Source organism: Panthera pardus, unplaced genomic scaffold, assembly GCF_024362965.1.
Source record: "Panthera pardus isolate Hobbes unplaced genomic scaffold, ASM2436296v1 HiC_scaffold_24, whole genome shotgun sequence".
NCBI classification, from domain to species: domain Eukaryota; kingdom Metazoa; phylum Chordata; class Mammalia; order Carnivora; family Felidae; genus Panthera; species Panthera pardus.
In genome coordinates this window covers 89,777,926-89,798,765 of record NW_026526810.1, presented here as the reverse complement: position 1 = coordinate 89,798,765, position 20,840 = coordinate 89,777,926, and the positions used below count along the sequence as shown (strand labels likewise).

The 20,840-nt window shown below is 37.0% G+C and overlaps 1 protein-coding gene across 2 annotated transcripts in view; it reads right to left on the bottom strand.

Moving 5' to 3' along the window:
- The window catches only part of KLHDC1 (kelch domain containing 1), a 54,407-nt gene extending 35,858 nt beyond the window's left edge, over window positions 1–18,549 (bottom strand). The window contains exons 1-4 of one of the 2 annotated variants that reach the window (XM_019451887.2): window positions 18,249–18,549; window positions 4,175–4,245; window positions 3,545–3,698; window positions 3,034–3,152 (exon numbers count right to left, since the gene is read on the bottom strand). In XM_019451887.2, the coding sequence (XP_019307432.1) occupies window positions 3,034–3,152; window positions 3,545–3,698; window positions 4,175–4,245; window positions 18,249–18,344 (440 nt within the window). In that variant the 5' untranslated portion in view covers window positions 18,345–18,549. The remainder of the gene's footprint in view (window positions 1–3,033; window positions 3,153–3,544; window positions 3,699–4,174; window positions 4,246–18,248) is intronic. The other variant, XM_019451888.2, reaches the window with a different exon arrangement.
- Between the last annotated feature and the right edge of the window lie 2,291 nt (window positions 18,550–20,840).

Sequence of the window (20,840 nt, the reverse complement as noted above, 5' to 3'; positions counted from 1 at the left end):
GAGGGAAAAAATGATAAATTAGACTATATTGAAATCAGATTATACCATTGAGAGAATAAAGAGATACATGCCCAACAGAAATGTTAACACTTATGTACCAAAATACATAGAAGAATGCTCATAGCTATATTATTCCGAAGAGTCAAAAAATAGAAATGACCCAAATGTCTATCGACAACAGAATGAATAAATACATTGCAGTATTTCATTTAATATAATAACATACAGGAAAGAAAACAAACCATAGGTACATACAACATCATGAATGAATCTCAAAAATATAATTTTGGTTAAAGTATAAATTCTATAGGATGCCATATACAACATAAAAAAACAAAAATATATAAAATATAAAAAACAATAACTAATTTAGGATACCAGAAGTCAGGATAATGGTTTCCTTTAGGAAGGGGGCTGAGCATACTCATTAGGAGTGGACATAATGAAGGATTCTACAGTGTTGATGATGTTCTTTCTTTACTTGAGTGGTGGTTACATAAGTATGTCATTTTGTGATAACTACTTAAGGTATACACTTATGATTTATAATAGTCCTATAAGAATGCTCTGTAGAGCTTCAATATCTAAACTAGTGAAGTATTTATACATTAACAGATCAATGGAACAGAATAGAAAACTCAGATCCAAATACCAATGAAAATTAGGTAAATACATGATAAAGGTAGCATCTGAAATAACTGAGTTACAGACAGGTAGCCATTCAGAAAAAGATAAACCTGGATCCATATCTCATACCATTCTCAGAATAAGCCCCAAATGAATCAACAATTCAAATGTAAAAAATAAAATGACAAAAGTACTAGAGAAAAATACATTGGTGAATTAATGTATAACTTTGCAATCAAGATTCAAGATCAACAAGCCATAAAAGAAATTACTGGTAAAAAAAGAAATTATTGATAAATTTATCTAAATAAGTTTTAAAAATCTGCTTAATGCATGTAGAACACATAGTAATAAGCAAACTCAAAAGACAAATGACAAATTGGAAAAAATATATTCATACCATATCATATCACAGTCAAACACTAATTTCCTTAATACATAAATAACTCCTAGAAACTGAGTTTATAAAAGCAAAACTCAAATAGAAAATAATTACCAAAGGACACAAATAGTTCAGAGAAAAAGAAATCAAAATTCCCCTTAAACATAGGAAAATACATCCAAACTTACAAAAATTGTTTCAGTGAAAATGAAAATAAGACTGAGACATTTCTCATCTGTCAGTATGGCAAACAAACAAATAATCTGAGTTTGCCAACAAACTCTTGGCAAGACTATGGAGAAATAAGCATTCCATTGTTGAGCATGCAAAATGGCCCCACTTATATGGAGGAAAAATTGGCAAAATCTACTGCTATGTGTTTCATTGTGTTCTTCCAAAATTCATGTTCAAGTCCTAATGCCTGCCCCCTGCCCCTGTATCTCAGAATATGACCTTATTTGGAGATAGGTTCTTTACAGAGGCAATCAAGTTAAAATGAGATCATTAGGGGAGGCCCTAACCCAGCATGACTGGTGTCTATAAAAAGGGAAAATCTGGAGACAGATAAGAATAGATAGAGAGAATCCTATGTGAACATGAAAGCAGAGATCAGAGTGATGTCTCTACATGCCCAAGAACATCAAAGATTGCCAGCAGAAATGGGGCGCCTGGGTGGCTCAGTTGGTTAAGCCTCCAACTTCAGCTCAGGTCATGATCTTGTGGTTCACAGTTTCAAGGCTTGCATCGGCTCTGGGCTGACAGCTCAGAGCCTGGAATCTGCTTCATGGATTCTGTGTCTCCCTCTTTCTCTGCCCCTCCCCTGCTCACACTCCATCTCTGTCACTCAAAAATAAATAAAACATTAAAAAAAATTTTTTTTTTAAGTTTGCCAGCAAATCACCATAAGTTAGGGGAGAGGCATGGAATAAATTTTTTCTCAAAACCTAGAGAAGGAACCAATCGTGCTGACCCTTTGATCTCGTACTTCCAGTTTCTAGAAACATGAGAAAGCACATTTCTGTTGTTTAAGCCCCTTAGCTTATGGTACTTTGTTAAAACAGCTTTGGCAAACTAAACATTTGTCAGAATTATAAAGGCAATCTAATTTTATCCAATGGATACATTTCATTTAAATTCATTAAAGCATAGTTTGTAACAGCAAAGGAACAGAAATAATCTAAGTGTTATTTCATTTTCAGGGGAAAGGTTATATAAACCATGGTATGTCCTCAAAGGGGAATGCTATGCAGCTACGAAAGAAAAAAAGGAAGGAAGAAAAAAGGGAGGGAGGAAGAAAATCAGCTTTCTAACTAGGGATTCAGAAAGATGAAAGATCTCCATGGTACACTGCTAACTGATGGAAGCAGCAGGGTGCACAAGAGTATACAGAATACACTGCTATTTGTGTAAGGAAGAGAGAGAAAAAAGGAATACGTGCACACACTCCTACGTATTTGCTTCTATTTGCATAAAGTAACACTGATGGCAGTGGCTTCCAAACCTGTCTGCATCTTGGAATCACCTGAGGAGTTTCAAAACATCATAACCCTAGAGATGATCATTTAATTAGTATAAAGTATCACCTGGGCTTTGAAATTAAAAAAAAAATCCCCAGGTGATCACAATTGCAGACAAGTTTGAGAACCACTGATGTAAGAATACAAAAGATATTAATTGAAGCAGCTATTTGTGCATGGTGGGGGAGAACAGAGTGGATAGGGACAGGGGTGGGAGCCAGACCTTTCACTGTAGACTTTTTAATATGGTCTTGAGTTTTGAACCATGTGAATGTGTTAACTATTTAGAAATTTTAATTAAATAATAAATTTATTAAAAAAAATAGTTGCATCCACAATGCTTATTTTTATGACATGGCTCTTACCCAGGATGCAGAACTGCCATTACCAACAGAGTCAAAACAAGTTTGTAATTACATCTTGAAAAAATTCAGACTTTCAAGTTTTCTCTATTTCAGCCACCACCCTTGCTAAAGTGTACTTAATGAGATGATTCTGCCGTATTACCTGTCTTTATATACCCAGCAAGAAAGTTTATCACGTGGTGTGGGTGGTTGTCCTTCAAAATTGGTGATTTTTTCCCAAACGTAGGTTCCATCTCTTGTTCGCAAATTAACAAAATAAAGCTTTTAAAAGAGAAGAACACCATTAGCAGACAGGGCATTTAAAAATCAAGTCTGTGTCTGAGGGATATGTGATCCAAAACTTAATAATATAACTTTTTTTTTCTTTTTGCAAGGTAAAATTTTTCATTGTAAAGTTAATGAAAAAGAAAGCTGTGTTTTAGAAGCAAAAATTACATATAAAACATACTGAAATGGATCTTTTCTCATCATGCTCTGCCCTATAGACACCAACTAAGCAAGGAGCGAACTCTGAAGCAGAAAGACATGGAAGAGACGAACACAATGGCTGCATTTTCACTCTATTTTTAAAACCTTGTAAGCTTAAGATTTTCTACATATATCTTCTCCTTTAAATATTTGTACACGAGATTAAGTGATACACTGAATATTACATTTTGCTGCACTCCTGAATTGAAAGAAAATATTACTCGATTGCTGTATCCTTTGTCATCATATCCTCCAAAAACGTACAGCTTTCCATTAATGCAAACACCACAACTTCCTGACATGGAGGTAGGGAGTTCTCCTTCCATGAGGTGCATGGTCCTGCAGCAAGAATAACATGGAATTCCATGACTTTCTAGAAAGGCAAATTAAAATTCCCTTTGAACTCCATGAGTACTCTTTCAGTGAAAATTGCCATTGACAACTGTAATTGAAATGCAATGGTAGCCAATACGGTAAAAACTCTAATACATGGTAAAGATTTTTCAACCTACTGGGGAAAAAAAATCGCAAAATCTTCAGGTGTCACTAGAATTGGGAATTAACTGGTACAACAAAGCAAAGTCTTCTGGGGTTGCCTGAACCTTGAGAGGAATGGTAAACAATGAAGACCGAGCAGAGAGAGGAAGAGAGTAGGGGAAAGAAAGAGCCAGAGAAAATAAAACATTCAAAGAAAAGGAAAGGGTCATGCTAAACGTTGCAGTATGTTCTAAGTTTGGTCTTAAATTCCCTGTAGTCTATGAAAATATTTAAATCAGATTTTAAGATTGGACATTCTGCAATTTAAAATTACTTACCACAACCCACTATCAATATCATAGGTCCAAATTTCATCATTAGGCAAATATACTTCATTGTCTTCAATTGACTAAAAACAGAATACATAAAATTATGTTTATCAATTACACAGTAACAATTAAATGGTTCCTCAAGATGGGAAATCTGTGATTAAAATGCTGCAAGACACAAAATCATAAACAGGCTCCGAGAGGGTTTCTTTAATTTAAACTAAGATAGGTAAAAAAAAAAAAAAAAGGAGAAAAAAAGACATTTTCTAAGAGAAAGTGGGCAAACAAGAAAGGTTTAGAATACAAAATAGCACGTATATGAGTCTCAAGAAAAAGACTCAGGGCAATTAAACCTTAAAAAGGGATTTGGAGTAAGGGAAAATGGCAAAATAATAACATTCAGAGCAGAATACTGAAGACTACAAAGTCAGGAAGAAAAGGAATATCAAAAGAGGGCAATATATTTTGGATGAAAGGAAGGAAATAAGGAAGTAAATTTTTATAACCTATAATTAAGACCACTTATCAGATATTTTGATTTACTGAGCATATTTTTTGAGTGCCTACTATGTGCAAGGCATAGTGTTAGGTGTTCATTAAATATAGAATCTAAGGAGCAAGATAAATTTAGTCAAAATGACAACTCAGAATCCAAATAATCTCTAAAGAAGCAGATAACATCAACAGAATAGTACATTCTGACATTTATGATGAAAAGAGAAATAAGAATAGAGAAATCTTACTTATTTTAAGTGTAAAAATTTAGGGATTAAAACAAATTCTTACATAAATCCACCATAATTTATTAGTCTGTAAAATAATTCAAAAATAACTAGTTTTAAAAGATAGCAGTTTAAGAATTTCTAAGACTGTATGATGAGTAAATTATTAACATGTTAAAGAGAGTTGGTTAGTTTTCTCATTGGCTTGTTAAATTAAAAAAAAAAAAAGTATCTTGACTACCAAGTATCTGACCCCTGCCACCACCTTTCTCTCTCTCCCCTTCCTCCCCCTACCTCACACACACACACACTCACATGCACAAAGAAGAAAACCATTGTATTAATTCCAAGGAAACTTTCACTCATGTCTGGCTGTGGAAGCCCTATTAGATGGATAAGTAAACAAATAATTGTAAGGAGTGTGGTAACTGTATGATCCTAAGATTTAATGGCATCAGGGTCCAGTAGCCTCATGTATGCACCTTTATAACAGAAATAGTATGAAAATAGATTGTCACTATTCTCCTTAAGTCCCTCAATGCTTCCCCACTGCTCCCAGGATTATCTAAAATTTCTATGATTCTGCATTATATGGCACATGCTATCCCTCCAAAGGTTATCTTGCCTTTTACTCACTATGCTCTAGTCTTCTTTCAGTTCCTAAATCTCTGCAAATTCCTTGCTTCAACAGGGCCTTCATCTGTGCTCATCTTTCTTCTTGGAATGCTCTTCCGGAATTTGCCTGGATAACTGCTCATTCTTTGGAAATCAGTTTAAATGTTGCTTCTCTAATCTCCCAGAATAAGGTTACGGGATTAAGGTCCCAATTAATTGCTCTCCTGCAGTACTGTACTTCACTTCCAAGTCCTTTGTATCACACCCACCCACCACTACCACTAACCTATAAGCTTCATGAATGTGAGCGTATGGGCCATGTTTATCTTGTTATAATTCTGTTCTGAGAGTGGAGCACAGTACCTCGCACATAAAAGGCAAATGTAATGTTTGTTGATTGAGGAGTGAATGGATAAGTGAATAATACTTGTTAAACTGACTAGAGACTCACCTTAGCCTGATTGAAAAAAAAAAATCTCTTTGAGGACACCTGGGTGGCTCAATTAGTTAAATGTCCGATTCTTGATTCTGGTTTAGGGCATGTTCTCACAGTTCATGAGTGGAGCCCTGCACTGCCAGTACAGAACCTGTTTGGGAATATCTCTCTCTCCCCCTCTCTCTCCCCCTCCCTTGCTCACACTCTTTCTCTCTCAAAAAATAAGTAAACCTAAAAATATATCCCTTTCACTAATCTTTAAATGGGGTGGTGCAAAAACACAAACGAATCACAGAAGTGAAAAATTTGGACTTAGTTCCCTCTCATTTTCTCAGAGATTTCATTCCTAAATTATCCCCTCTTTTCTACATCATTAAGTTTTCCTTCTCTACCAGATCATTCCTATTGATGTCCAAACATGCCTTGATATCCCTCATCTTTAAAAACAAACAAACTCTCCCTTAACCCCATCTCCTATTTCTTGACTCCCTCCACAATAAAACTTCCATGTTAACTACAGTGAATGTCCCTCCTGTTTCACCTCACATTCTCTCATCAATCCAAATTAATCTGGCTTCTGAGCCCATCTTTTCACTAAAATTGCTCTGTGAAGATAACCCTAAAAAAGAGAATTTGTTAACTGATTTATCCAGAAATATGAACCAGAGAGATGGAATATATTTTTTTAAAAACAGACATGGAAAAAGAGAGAGAAGAACTAAGTCTAACCAGAATTTCATTAGCATGTAATAGAGAGAATAAGAGGCAATATTTGAAGAGACAAAGGCTGGGAATTTTACAAAATCGTTGAACATCATCAATCCTTGAGATCTAGGAAGTCCTAACAAGTTGCAAGCAGGATGAATAGAAATCCATACCATGATACATCACAGTAAAACTGCAGAATATCAAAGAAAAACATATTTTCTTAACAACAGCCAGATAAAAAACAAATCACCTTCAAACAAAATGGCAACTAATGACTGAATTCCCATTAACAACCAAGAATAAGTATTACCAATATGTTTAATGAAAGTAACTGTCAACCTAGAATTCTACACCCAGTGAAAATATATTTTAAGAACCAAGATAAAATAAAGAAATTTTCAGACAAACATAAGTTGAGACAGCTGGCCAATAACTGACCCTCATTTAAAGAAATTCTAGGGGCGCCTGGTTGGCTCAGTCAGTAGAGCATCCAACTTTTTTTTTAGTTTATTTATTTATTTTGAGAGAGAGAGAGAGAGAGAGAGAGAGAGAGAGAGAGAATAGGGGAGGGGCAGAGAGATTGGAAGACAGAAAGAATCCCAAGCAGGCTCTGTAGAGCCAGATACAGGGCTCGAACTAATAAACCATGAGATCATGACCTAAGCCAAAGTCTGACACTTAACTGACAGAGCCACTCAGGCGCCCAGAGCACCAGACTCTTTTAAAAAAAATTTTTTTGTTTAACGTTTATTTATTTTTGAGACAGAGAGAGACAGAGCATGAACGGGGGAGGGTAAGAGAGAGGGAGACACAGAATCTGAAACAGGCTCCAGGCTCTGAGCTGTCAGCACAGAGCCCGACGCAGGGCTCGGACTCACGGACCGCGAAATCATGACCTGAGCCCAATCGGCGCTTAACCGACTGAGCCACCCAGGCGCCCCCAGAGCACCAGACTCTTAATCCCAGAGTAGTGAGTTCAAGCCCCACAGTAGGTGTGGAGCCTACTTAAAAAAAATAAAAGAAATTTAAAAAATTTTTCTTAAGTTTGTTTATTTTGCAAGAGACAGAGAGAGAGAGAGAGAGAGAGAACACAAGAAGGCTCAGAGAGAAGGAGAGAGAATCCCAAGCAGGCTCCACACCATCAGTGCAGAGCCCAATAAGGGGCTCGAACTCACAAACCATGAGATCATGACCTGAGCTGAAACCAAGAGTCAGATACTCAACTGACTGTGCCACCTAAGCACCCCAGGAAAAGAAATTCTAACAACTATTTCAAGCAAAAGAAAAATGATATGCAATTAAAGATCTGAAATGTGATAAGAAATAGTATGATGAGATACTTGTAAATGTATGGGTAAATTTAAACCCACAAAAATGGGCTAAACTTTTTTTGATGCTTAAGGAGAGGGAAACAGGAAAGGACTACCTAGGGAAAAGGGTGACTGGACTTAAAACTTTCTCAAGTAACTGAACTCTTGGGGAAGAAGGAAAACTATTAACTTTGAACTTTGTGAAGTAGTCAATGTTGAAAGAGAGTAGTTCCTACATGGTTAGAAATAAATCATATAATTTCTACACAAGCAAAGACCAAAAAAAAAAAAAAAGGAAAGAACGAAAAACTCCTTAAACAATCCTCAAAATGAAAAAGTTAAGAAGCAGGAGGAAAAGAGAGAGGAGGGGAAAATAAAACACATAAACACATTTGATGAAAATAGTATATCAGAATCACATTAAGTGAAAATAGGCTAAACTCTTCAGATAAAATATACAAAATGTTAGACTAGACAAAAACAAGATCCAGCTATTTTCAGGTTGTAAGACACACATCTAAAATATAAAGATATATACAAAGTTTCCATGAGAAGGTAGAAAAAGGTATGCCATGCAAATACTAACCAAAAGAAAATTGGTATAGATGTACTGAGAAAATACATTTTAAGGAAAGTAATATTACTACAGATAAAGAGGATCACTACAAAATAATAAAATGTTCAATTATCCAGAAAGATATAATAATTCTAAGTTCATATACATATAAAGAGGCAGCCTAAAATACATTAAAGTAAAAACTGACAGGATCACAGGGAGAAATTAACAAATCTATAGTCAGAGTATGAGTTTTAAAGACCTGTTACAGTAACTGATGGAACAGGAAATAAAATAATCAAAAAAGATAAAGGAGCTTTGAACAACACAACCAGCAGACTGATAAAATAGACATAAATAAAACACTTTACCTGATAATTAGAATATATATATATTTTTAAGACCTAATGGCATATTTATGAAAACTGGTCATATGCTAGTCTTTAAAGCAAGTCTCAACATATCTGAAAGGACTGGCAACAGATAGACATAGATAGACATAGATTACACTGTATGACACAATTAAGTTAGAAATTAATAACAGAAACCTAATTACAAAAATAGCACAGAAATTTAAAATATTTTCCCAAACAACTTATGGGTCAAATAAGAAATGATAGTGAAAAGTATAAAATATTAAGACTGTAAAATAACAAAACACTGCTTACCAAAAGGAGGAGGAGAGCTAAAGAGGTACTTACAAGAAAATATATAGTCTAACACACTTAAAGAATTTAAAAGTCTCAAAAAAAATGAATTAAGCATCCAACTTCAGAAGTTCAAGAAATTACAGCATAATAAACCCATAGAAAGTAGGAGGAAAGGGGCGCCTGGGGGGTTCCATCAGCTGAGCAACCAACTCTTGATTTCAGCTCAGGTCATGATCTCACATGTTTGTGGGATAGAGCCTCGCATCAGCTCTGCGTTGACAGCGTGGAGCCTGCTTGGATTCTGTCTCTCTCTCTGTCTGCCTCTCTCTCTCAGAATAAATAAACATTTAAAAAAGTAGGAGGCAATAAAAAGCAAACATTAATGAAATAAAAAAATACAACAGAGAAGATTAAGTAAACCAAAAGCTGGTGTTTCAGAAGGCTGGTAAACCTCTGGCAAAATTATTCAAAAAAGGAAAGAAAGGAAGGACATACTAAATAAATTTAGGATGAAAAAAGGGACATACCTATAGCTACTACAGAGATTAAATAGAGGGTATTATGAACAACTTTAGTTTATGCCATGAAATTTTTAAACCTAAAGAAAATGGATAGAGGTGGGAGGTGGGGTGAGGGAACCTTACCAAACTTGACATCAGAAAAAATGCAAAATCTTAACAATCCACAGCTTTAAAAAGATTGAATCAGAGATTTAAAACCTCCTCTACAAAGGTCCAGATGGCTTTACAGATGTGGTCTTCCAAACATTCAAAGAACAATTAATTCAATCTTACAAAAACCACTTCAGAATATAAAAGAAAGAACAATACTGAATCCATTTATAAACACAGATGTAAAAATGCCCCTCCCAAGAATTAGCAAACAGGATCCAGTAATGTATAAAACAGATAACCTATTTTACTAACTTGCATTTAACCTAGAAAATGCATCATTGGTTAATATTTATATAATAGTATAAATTATCCCATTAAGAGATTAAAGGAGAAAAAATATGATTGTCTCAGTCTGATGCAGAAAAATCACTCTCCAAAGTTCAACAGCCATTCACTGAAAATCAGATAGAAGAAAACCTCCTCAAGTTGAAAAAAGTTATCTACAAACAAACAAAAACCAAAGCAAATATCAAACTTAATGGTTAATAGTCGAAAACTATCCTTCTAAGATTAGGAACAAGACCAAAAAAAAGGGTTCTATTTAACATTGTACTTTGGATCAACCAGTGCAGTAAAGAAAAGAAAACAAATAAAAAGTAGGAGAGAAGAAACAAAAGTATTCAAAAACTGTATTTCAGAACACCAGCAACAATCAGGACATTTAGTTTGTAAAAAATTAGCAATAGAAATTAAAAAATATAAAGAAACTAAGAATACAACAAAAGATGTACAAGATTCCTATGAAGACACTGTAAAATTTTATCAAAAGACGTTTTTAAAAACCCTCCTAAATAGATATACTATATAATTGGAGGAGAATACTCAATTTCATAACATGTCTATCACCCTCGAAAGATCTGAAGATTTGAATACAGTGACAAAAAATCCCAACAGAAACTTTATTTGACAATCCGACTCTAAAGTTTATACAAACGAGGAAGCACTGTGGAAAAACAATTACACAGTTCATCTAAAAGCTAAATGTAGAATAACCATATGACCCAACATTGCAACTCCTACATACTCAAAAGAATTGGAAATAGGGGCTCAGATATTTGTGCCAATTTCACAGCAGTATTATTCACAATACACAAAAGATGGTAACAACCCCAGTACCCCATCACAGATGATGGATAAGCAAAATATGGTATTTACACACAATGTCATCTTGTTCAGCCATAAAAAGGAATGAGGTTCTGATTGACACTATGACATAGATGAACCTTGAAAACATTGTGGTAAGTAAAATAAACCAGACTCAAAAAGACAAACATTGTATGATTCCAATTACTTAGAATATCTGTAAAAAGGCAAATGCATAAAAAGATTAGAAGTTACCAGTGACTGAGGAAAGAACTAAGAGAGAGTTATTGCATAATGGGTATACAGTTTCCATTTGGAGAAACAGAGTTTGGGAACCAGATAGTGGTAACATTGTAGAACACTGTGATGTAATTAATGACACTGAATCATGCACTAAACTATGGCAAAAACGGCAAATTATAAGTTTTACATATTTTACTACAAAATAAAAATAGTAAAGAAAATTTATACAAAAGCACAAAAGGCTCTAAAAAAACACAAAATATTCTTGAAGAACAAGATAGAGTGGGGATTTAAATTTATATGTTAACATTTTCAAACTTCTACTAAAGCAGTTGCAATTTACACGGTGTGGTTGTCAAAATAAACAGACCAACTGAACCTAATAAAAGACCTGGAAACATATCATACACACATGAAATCTTCATGTGTGACAGACTGAGTTTGCATGTTCAAAGGGAAAGGGACTATTTAATATATGACACAAAGACAACTGGTTATCCATATTGAAAAAATAATGAAATTGGATCCCTATTCTAAACCATTTAAACAAACAAAAAATTCAGATAACAAAAGATTTAAACATGGAAGGCAAAACTGAACGTTGTTTGAAAGATAACATAGGACATTTTATGATCTCCATATTGAGAAAGATTAAAGATGCAGAAAGCATAAAGCTTTAAGGAAAAGACTGAAATTACATTAAAATGAAGAAATGCTGTTGAACAAAAGACAATCATCAAGAAAGCACAAAGACAAGCTATAAACTGAGAAGACATATTCAATTCATACAGCCATATACTTAAAGAATTCCTATAAATCAGTTAGAAAAAAACAAATAATCCAACAGACAAATGAGCAAAAGACATGAACCAGCATTTTTACCGAAGAAGAAACACAAATAGTTCATAATTGTTCAAATGAAAAGGCATTTAACGTCATTAGTAATCACGGAAAAGCAAACAAAACCACAATGAAATATCACGTCACATTCACTGGATTGGGAAAATAAGGCCAGATAGTACTGAATGTTATTAAGGCTGTGCAGCAAGGAGGAAGCTGGTGGGAGTGTAAATTGATACAAATATTTTGGGAGCAGTGACATTTCCAAGTAAATTTGGAGATGTGTATACCAAGTGACCCAGCAGTCCACCTCTTGGTATATGCCCTAGAGAGAGTGCATGCCCTTGTGCAGGTATAATAGGAGATGTGTTATAAGAATATTCCATGTAGCATTGCTTAACAATACCACAAAAAAAGAAAAAAAGAAAGAAAAGAAAACCATTCAAACATTCAACATCAGAATAAATAAATTGCAGTAAATTCACACAACAGAATATTAGAGAGGACATATATCAAATGAATGAATCCAGGGATGATTTTCAAAATATTTAATAACCAGATAGCACAGAAACTGACAAATCAGAATGGACATCAGCTAAAAACAGGTATAGCCATGCAAGGGCACACTAGCTGAATAAAAGCAATGTGTGAATCTAAAAAACATGCATTACTAAAAGAATTAAGTCACAAAAGAAAACGTACGCTATGACTCCAAAACCAAATAATATATTGTTTAGAGACAGATGCATGTGTGGTAAGATCATAATGAAAGGAGTGATTAACAAGAAATCAAGATCCTGGTACCCTGTGGGGTGGAAGGAGCACTGTAATCAGTGAAAGACAAGCAGAAAGCTGCTAAGGTACTGGTTCCAGTTGATTTCTTAAGCTGGCAATTAAAGATGTTTACCTTTAAATGATACTTATTTTACACATTCTTTCTGTATATACATTTCAAACTTTAAAATTAAGAAAATAAAATTTTCAGAAATGAATAGTTACTCACAAGGTCATCAAAGAAGCTGGAGAACCAGCCTCTGATCCACACGAGTTACGACAAGCTCTGAAAGCATGTCATAGGACAGGTCTCGTGAGCTAATTGCCGCTGTCACTGGAGAATGACACCACAACTTGTAGCACCACCTTTTATGCCAGGGACCTTGTTCTTCCTACAGATTCTATTGCTGGGTAAGAATCCTCTTCAGGTCCTCATTTTTGCATCTTACTACGTATTACTTAGTATTACTGTGAGTCCAAATCTAGCACAGATTCATCTAACTGGGTCCAAGCCACCTGCCCACAATCTAGCTGCAAGGGAGGCTGGAAGAGTACAGTACACGACACTCAGGTTCTTTTTATTGGTCACTTACCATAAGCTATGCCCCTTCTAGATACTGGGGATACAACAGGGAACAAAATCTCAATCTTTATAGAATTTACATTCTATGGGCTAGGTAGAAGGTAGACAACTACAATAAATACCCCAAACAGACTCATTTGGTGGGTGATAGTACAATAAAAGAAGGAGGTTCAAATTTGGGGCATCTAAAAAGAACAAATGTCTTCCATGTGACATGGATGGCCTATGTGACCATATATGAATATGTAAAATAAAACTATTAGGTTAAAGAGAATATGCACTTAAGGCTTTTGATTCACATCACTACATTTCTCCTTAAAAAGGTTACACAGATTTGTATTCCCATTACCAGACTAATTCATTTCCCCATGCTCTTTTCAAAAATTCTTTTTAATATTTGCAAATAGGAGAAGAAAAATCTCATTGTTTTTTTCAGTTGGGTTTTTCTTATGACTCATATTGTATTTCTTCTTTTGTAAATTTCTTGTACATATTTATTGCTCATTTTTCTATGGAGATACTTTTACTTTTACAGATATTAATCTTTATTTTTGCCTAGATGTTGCAAATGTTTCCCCCAGTCTTTCATCTGCCTTCTCACTTTATGGTATTTAAAAAACATAGTTTTAAATTTTTAAAAAGGTTTTATCTACCTATCTTTTCCTTCATAGTTTTACCCAATTCATTTTTATTTTTCCAACTCAAAATTTTAAAAGAGTCACTGTTTTTCTTCTGGCATGATATAGCTTAATTTTTCTACATTTAACTCTTCAATCCTAAGGCTCTACTATCACTTTCCTCTGGCTATCCCTAGACCATTTATTGAATGAGTAATTGCTTTTCCAGAATTAAAATGCTACCTTTTGAATGTTTGGTTTGCTTGGCTGTTTATGTAACTTCATTTCCATTCCATCATGCTATCTCATGTTGCATCAGGAGCACTGACTTAAGTATTGTAATATTGTGGTATGTTTTAATATCTGGCACTGTAAACCTCCCACCTTGCTTCTTTGAAAACATATTCTAAATTGAGTCTTCTTCCCTTTACGTCTATGTCCAAAACAGAAATATGTAGTCAAGCATACCTGTGCAGATATTTTCTATAAGGAAAAGTTTAGGGAAACATGTATTAACATCAACTGTGTTATGAAAATAAAACTGTTCATATGATTAAGCCCTAAGAAGAAAGCATACCAGCTACAAACATGCTAAAACACCGCGCTTTTCCTCCAAAATTTGGGGAAACTGCTCATAACTTTTCAATGTTCCCAGTAGCAGCACTAAAGATTACATGAAGTTCAGTAATACAGAAAGAATATGGAAGAAGAGGCAAAAGAATATTCTGGCATTGGGGCACCTAGGTGGCTCAGTTGGTTGAGCGTCTGTCTTCAGCTCAGGTCATGACCTCACAGTTTGGTTTGTGGGTTCAAGTTCCATAACAGTCTCTGCTGTCAACACAGAGCCCACTTCGGATCCTCTGTCCCCTCTCTTTCTGCCCCTCCCCCACTCATGCTCGTTCTCTCTCTCTCTCTAAAATAAACATTAAAAAAAAAGAATATTCTGGCACCAATTAAAATTTGCCACTTACTTTTTTCAGCACTGCCACTCTCACCTCTAGAGAGAGGTAGAATTGTTTTCAGATGCAATGTCCTTAGAATATGTTGGATAATAATGAGTTAATCTAGACGGTTATCTGTGGACTATTCAGGTTTTAGGATGTATGTTCATGAATTTTAACATATTGTTTTTTGGTGATAAGGAAGAAAACTGGGGCACCTGTGTGGCTCAGTCGGCTAAGCATCTGACTTCGGCTCAGGTCATGATCTCGTGGTTCCTAAGTTTGAGCCCCACATGGGACTCTGTGCTGTCAGTGTGGAGCCTACTTGGGATTTTCTCTCTCCCTCTCTCTCTGCCCCTTTCCCACTTGTGCTCACTCTCTTTCTCTCAAAATAAACTTAAAGAAAAGAAAAAAAATAAGGAAGAAAACTGTGATTAGAACATACAATCTGAAATTATTGGATTATTCTTAACTACTGACTACTGGATTACCTCCAGATTCCAAGGGCTCTCAGCTATCTTCTTTTCAGAAGGGTCTCAATAAAATACTTGTTGGAAGGATTCTACTTTTCCTCAAGATATGCTAGGTCTTCTTTTTTGCCTCCCACTCTCTTTCCTTCCACTCATGCCTTAGACATTCGTTAGCTGCTGATAATTCCTGGAATTTAAAAAGTACAGGCATACCTTGTTTTATTGCACTTTGCTTTACTGCGCTTCACAGATACTGTGTTGTTGTTTTACATTTATTTTATTATTGAGAGACAGAGACAGAGCATGAACATGGGAGGGACAGAGAGAGGAGGAGACACAGAATCCAAAGCAGTTTCCAGGCTCTGAGCGATCAGCACAGAATTCGACGTGGGGCTCGAACTCACAAACCGCCACATCATGACCTGAGCCAAAGTCGGACGCCCAATCGACAGAGCCACCCAAGTCCCCCTTGATACTGTGGTTTTTTGTTTGTTTTTTTTTTACAAATTGAAGATTCAATCAAGACTTCACTGGAGGCAGTAACTGCAGATGTGGTGGAAATAGCAAGAGAACTAGAATTAGAAGTTGAGACTGAAGATGGGACTGAATTGCTGCAGTCTCGTGATCAGACTTGAGCAGATGGAGGAGTTGTTTCTTATGCATGAGCAAAGAAAGTGGTTTCTTGGAGTGGAATCTACTGCTGGTGAGGCCTCTGTGAAGATCGTGGAAATGACAACAAAGGATTTAGAATATGACATTTTCTATTCTTGGTAAGGCAGCAGGAGGGTCTGAGTATTGACCCCAGTTGTGAAAGAAGTTCTACTGTGGGCAAAATGCTATCCAACAGCATCACATACCATAAAAAAATCATTAATGAAAGCAAGAGTCAATTGATGTTGCAAACTTCATCATCTTCTTTTTAAGAAATTGCCACAGCCACTCAACCTTCAGCAACCACCACCCTGATCAGTCAGCAACCATCAACATCAAGGCAAGACCCTCTACCAGCAAAAAGATTAGGACCTGCTGAAAGCTCAGATGATAATTAGCACTTTTTCGCAATCAAGTATTTTTAAATTAGGGTATGTACATTTTTTAGACATAATGCCATTGCACACATAAGAGACCACAATATAGCATACACATAACTTTTATATACACTGGGAAACCAAAAAATTCATTTGACGTGCTTTATTGTGGTGGTCTGGAACCAAACCTGCAATATCCAAGGTATGCCTGTAGCAAACTCTTTCTAAATCTGCATGGCACTTTTCAGAGTGGTTCTTAACAGCATGGTATCATTGAATCAGTAAGTAGTAGAAAACAAAGTGATTCTATTCACTGATTGCCACCTGAACACCTGGAATCTAATTAATTACATAATTTTCAAGATTAAAATGAGATAAAAATATTCAGACATTTCATTTATAGGCCCAAAATAAATGTATACTGTCACCAAATACGAGATATTGCAGTTACTGTGTTAAATTAGATTTTTTCACTTAACTTTTACAATATTAAGAATCAATATAGCAGATGAAGTTTGAGACCTCTACATCTTCAAGTGGCAGAGCTAAAAAAACAATCAAAATATTTCTTCTACATAAAACCATCAATGGATCTAGGCTCCTTTTTCATAAAGAACAAATGGTGTAAAGATTAGACATGAAGAAAACATAGTCATCTAGTTTACCTTAGTTTATCACAGAAAAAATAGCCTTTGGAAATCCAATATACCTAGGTTGGAATCTCCTACCCTTGAGGTCAAATGGCCATCATTCATTCCCATTGACTCATCATCCTTACTTTTAACGGGGTTATTACTTACCTTACAAGGCACGGTAAAGATTATATAAGATTAGGAATATGAAAGTTCCTAGCACATGCCAGGTATAGTAGGCACTCAAAGGTCAGTTCTAATTTTCCCGTCCTGATACTGCACCAAATTAAAAATAAACACACAAACAAAACAACAAAAACCAACTTGGATCTGAGAATCATTTAACATAGATAGTATGTACTTTATTTCAGTGAGTGAGTCAGTAACGTTACATCTGTCATATAATAGTATCGAGACAGTCAGAAAATGTGGGTTCTACTTGCAAAAGAACTTCCAGATGGCTCGCTTTAAAAAGACAAAAAACGAAAAACTGTAAACTGATGGGGTTGGCGTATACTCCTGAACTGTTTTCTGGCTTTAGAATCTTTGCTTCTATAATCTTATGATTATAGAAACAAAACAAATACACACATTCAAACCTCCATCGTAATAAGCGTATTTAAGCAATTTTTACTAAACTGTTGCTAATACGAGTCTATTCTGAGACTCAAAAACAACTTCGTAATTACCCACCGATAAAGGAATGCCACTAAAAATCGCTTAGAAATAGTCAAATGCTTCAGTGATTTCAATACTCCGAATCGCAACCTTGCAATAAGGAAATATTTACAAAACAATACAGCGCGGCGTCCTCGTGGTGCCTTTAAGTCTGCGCAAGCATTTAAAGATAATTAATCGCGCAGAGACTTAGTGCCGGTCAGCCCGGGGGTTACCGGACAGCTGCGGGGGGTCGGGGGGGAGGGTGGGGAGCGGACAGTGGGAAGAGCCCCAGAACGCGGGTTTGAAGGCTTTCAAAGTGGAAGCAACGGCGGGGCGGCGTCAAGCCCTGGCGCGGCTGGGAGAGCGGCCGACGGCGGAGGGGCGGGCGGACGGGCGAGGGGGTCGCCGGACACGCCGGACCCGGGCCGCGGACCGACCCCCGTCTCGGGGCCGGTGTGGGCGGGCGCTCGGCGTCCGCTCGGGCCCAGAGGCCGGGCGGGCTCCCAGCGCGAGTCCGCCCCGTCCCGCCTCTTCCCCTTACCACGTAGCCCCCCCACACGTAGAGGAAGTTTCCGTCCACCACGGCGCAGTGGCCGCTGCGCTCCTCCGCCACGCAGAACGGCTGCGAGTCCGCCATCCGCGCCGTCGCCCGGTCCAGCCGCTGGGCGCGCCTCGGCCCCTGCCCACGGAGCGGCTTCTCCTCCCGCCGGGCTCTTCCACGCACGAACGGAACGCGTCGAGGGCCGAGATTGGTGGGAAGGCGGAACGAGTGCGTCTGCGCCGTCCCGCAGCCCGCCCGGGAAGCCTGGCCCGGGGTGGCGTCGCCCGTTAGGGATGCTCTAGGCTGAGCTGTGAGGGAGGTGCCGTGGGTTCGGAACCCTGCCACCTGCTGATTTCTTCCCACTCGGGATCGCGTGATTTTGGCAGTACAACCTAACTCTGTCTCTTATTAGCTGGATAAATAGGCTTCTGGTCTATTGATGCTGCTGTGACATAAATCAGTATATTAATTAATGCTTCGTGTGGGTTTCCTTTTCCACTCAACTTCCAGCAAAGATGGTTATCCATAAGAATGGGGGGGTGTGTAATATATTTTTTTTAATTAGGGATTTTCTGAAACGTATTCTAGCAAACTGCCGCCTGGGGTCCAAAGTAAATCTGCGCCTGTTTTTGTATAGCCCACAGCCAAGAATGGTTTTACATTTTTATTATTTTTCTCATGTTATTTTATTTATTTTATTTTATTTTTTAATTTACATCCAAATTAGCATATAGTGCAACAATGATTTCAGGAGTAGATTCCTTAATGCCGCTTACCCTTTTAGCCCATCCCCCCTCCCACAACCCCTCCAGCAACCAACCTTCTGTTTGTTCTCCATATTTAAGAGTCTCTTCTGTTTTGTCCCCCTCCCTGTTTTTATATTATTTTTGTTTCCCTTCCCTTATGTTCATCTGTTTTGTCTCTTAAAGTCCTCAGATGAGTGAAGTCATATGATTTTTGTCTTTCTCTGACTAATTTTACAAATACCCTCCAGTTCCATGCACGTAGTTGCAATGGCAAGATTTCATTCTTTTTGATTGCCGAGTAATACTCCATTGTGTGTGTGTGTGTGTGTGTGTGTGTGTGTGTGTGTGTGTATGTATACCACATCTGCTTTATCCATTCATCCATCGATGGACATTTGGGCTCTTTCCATACTTTGGCTATTGTTGATAGTGCTGCTATAAACATGGGGGTGCATGTGTCCCTTCAAAACAGCACACCTGTATCCCTTGAATGAATACCTAGTAGTGCAATTGCTGGGTCCTAGTGCAGTTCTATTTTTAGTTTTTTTGAGGAACCTCCATACTGTTTTCCAGAGTGGCTGCACCAGCTTGCATTCCCATGGTCTTACATTTTTAAATGGTTGGAAAAAAGGGGTGCCTGGGTGGCTCAGTCGGTTAAGCCTGGGACACTTGATTGGGGCTCGGGTCATGATTTCCCAATTGGTGAGTTTGAGCCTGGCCTTGGGCTCATCATTGACAGCACGGAGCCTGCTTGGGATTCTCTCTTCCTTTCTCTCTCTGTCCCTTCCCCGCTCTCATGCACTCTAAATAAATAAATAAATAAACAAAATGGTTGAGAAAAATCAAAAGAAGAATGCCGTTTTGTGACTTGTGAAGATGATAAGAATTCAAATTTCATCATCTGTACATAAAGTTTTATTGGCACACAGGCACCCTAATTCATTTAAGTGTTGACTATGACTGTTTTTATACCATAATTGCAGGGTCGAGTAGCCTGAGCTGAGCAGTTGCAACAAAGAGCATATAGTCCATACTGCTGAAAATATTTACTGTCTGACCTCCTACAGACAAAGCTGGCTAACCCTTGTTAGTAAATGATGCTACTGAAGTAAAACTACAGTCAGGAGGGAAGATAATAATTCTACCAGTGTCTATAAATGCGCTTGAAGAACTTGTGAATGCCCATTACTCAGAGCAAGTTCCATTCACTTATTCATTTATTCAGTACACATTTATTAAGTACCTGCTTAATGTAGATAGTTTGTTCTCAGGTTCTATTAGATAGGAAACTCTGAAGGAATCTTATTATTACTGACTCGCCAGACCCTGATACCAAGTAGGTACTGAAAAAATATTTGTGGATTAAATGAACAAAAAGACAAAGTGAATTTTAAGATGAATAAGACATAGTTCTACCACAGGGGCTTCAAAATCCAGTCAGAGGGAAAGATACATAAAGAAATAAATGCCGTGTGGGAGGAGAAGTGGTATAGTACAAATGTGGACAAAATACAGCAGAAAAATGGGAAGGAAATTTGCGATCTATTGATGAAGGGAGTGCACAAAGAGAGACACTTGCGTTTTCTTACAAGTTGTGTAAATAGTTGAGGATGACTAGAATACTTCTGGAGAGTAGAGACTAGCCAAGGATAAAGGTGGGACAGGCGATCACACAGCCTTGCTGATGCTAAGGAGTCTCAACTTTAAGGCCCAAAGCGTCTTAAGCAGGGATGTCCCAGCAACCCTCTTTCCACCGGCAGCGGAATTCCAAAGCCCTCTCGAGGATTTCCGTGAATTCTTACAAGGATTATAATCTCATAGTCACTTCTGGCTTTAAACTCCTACT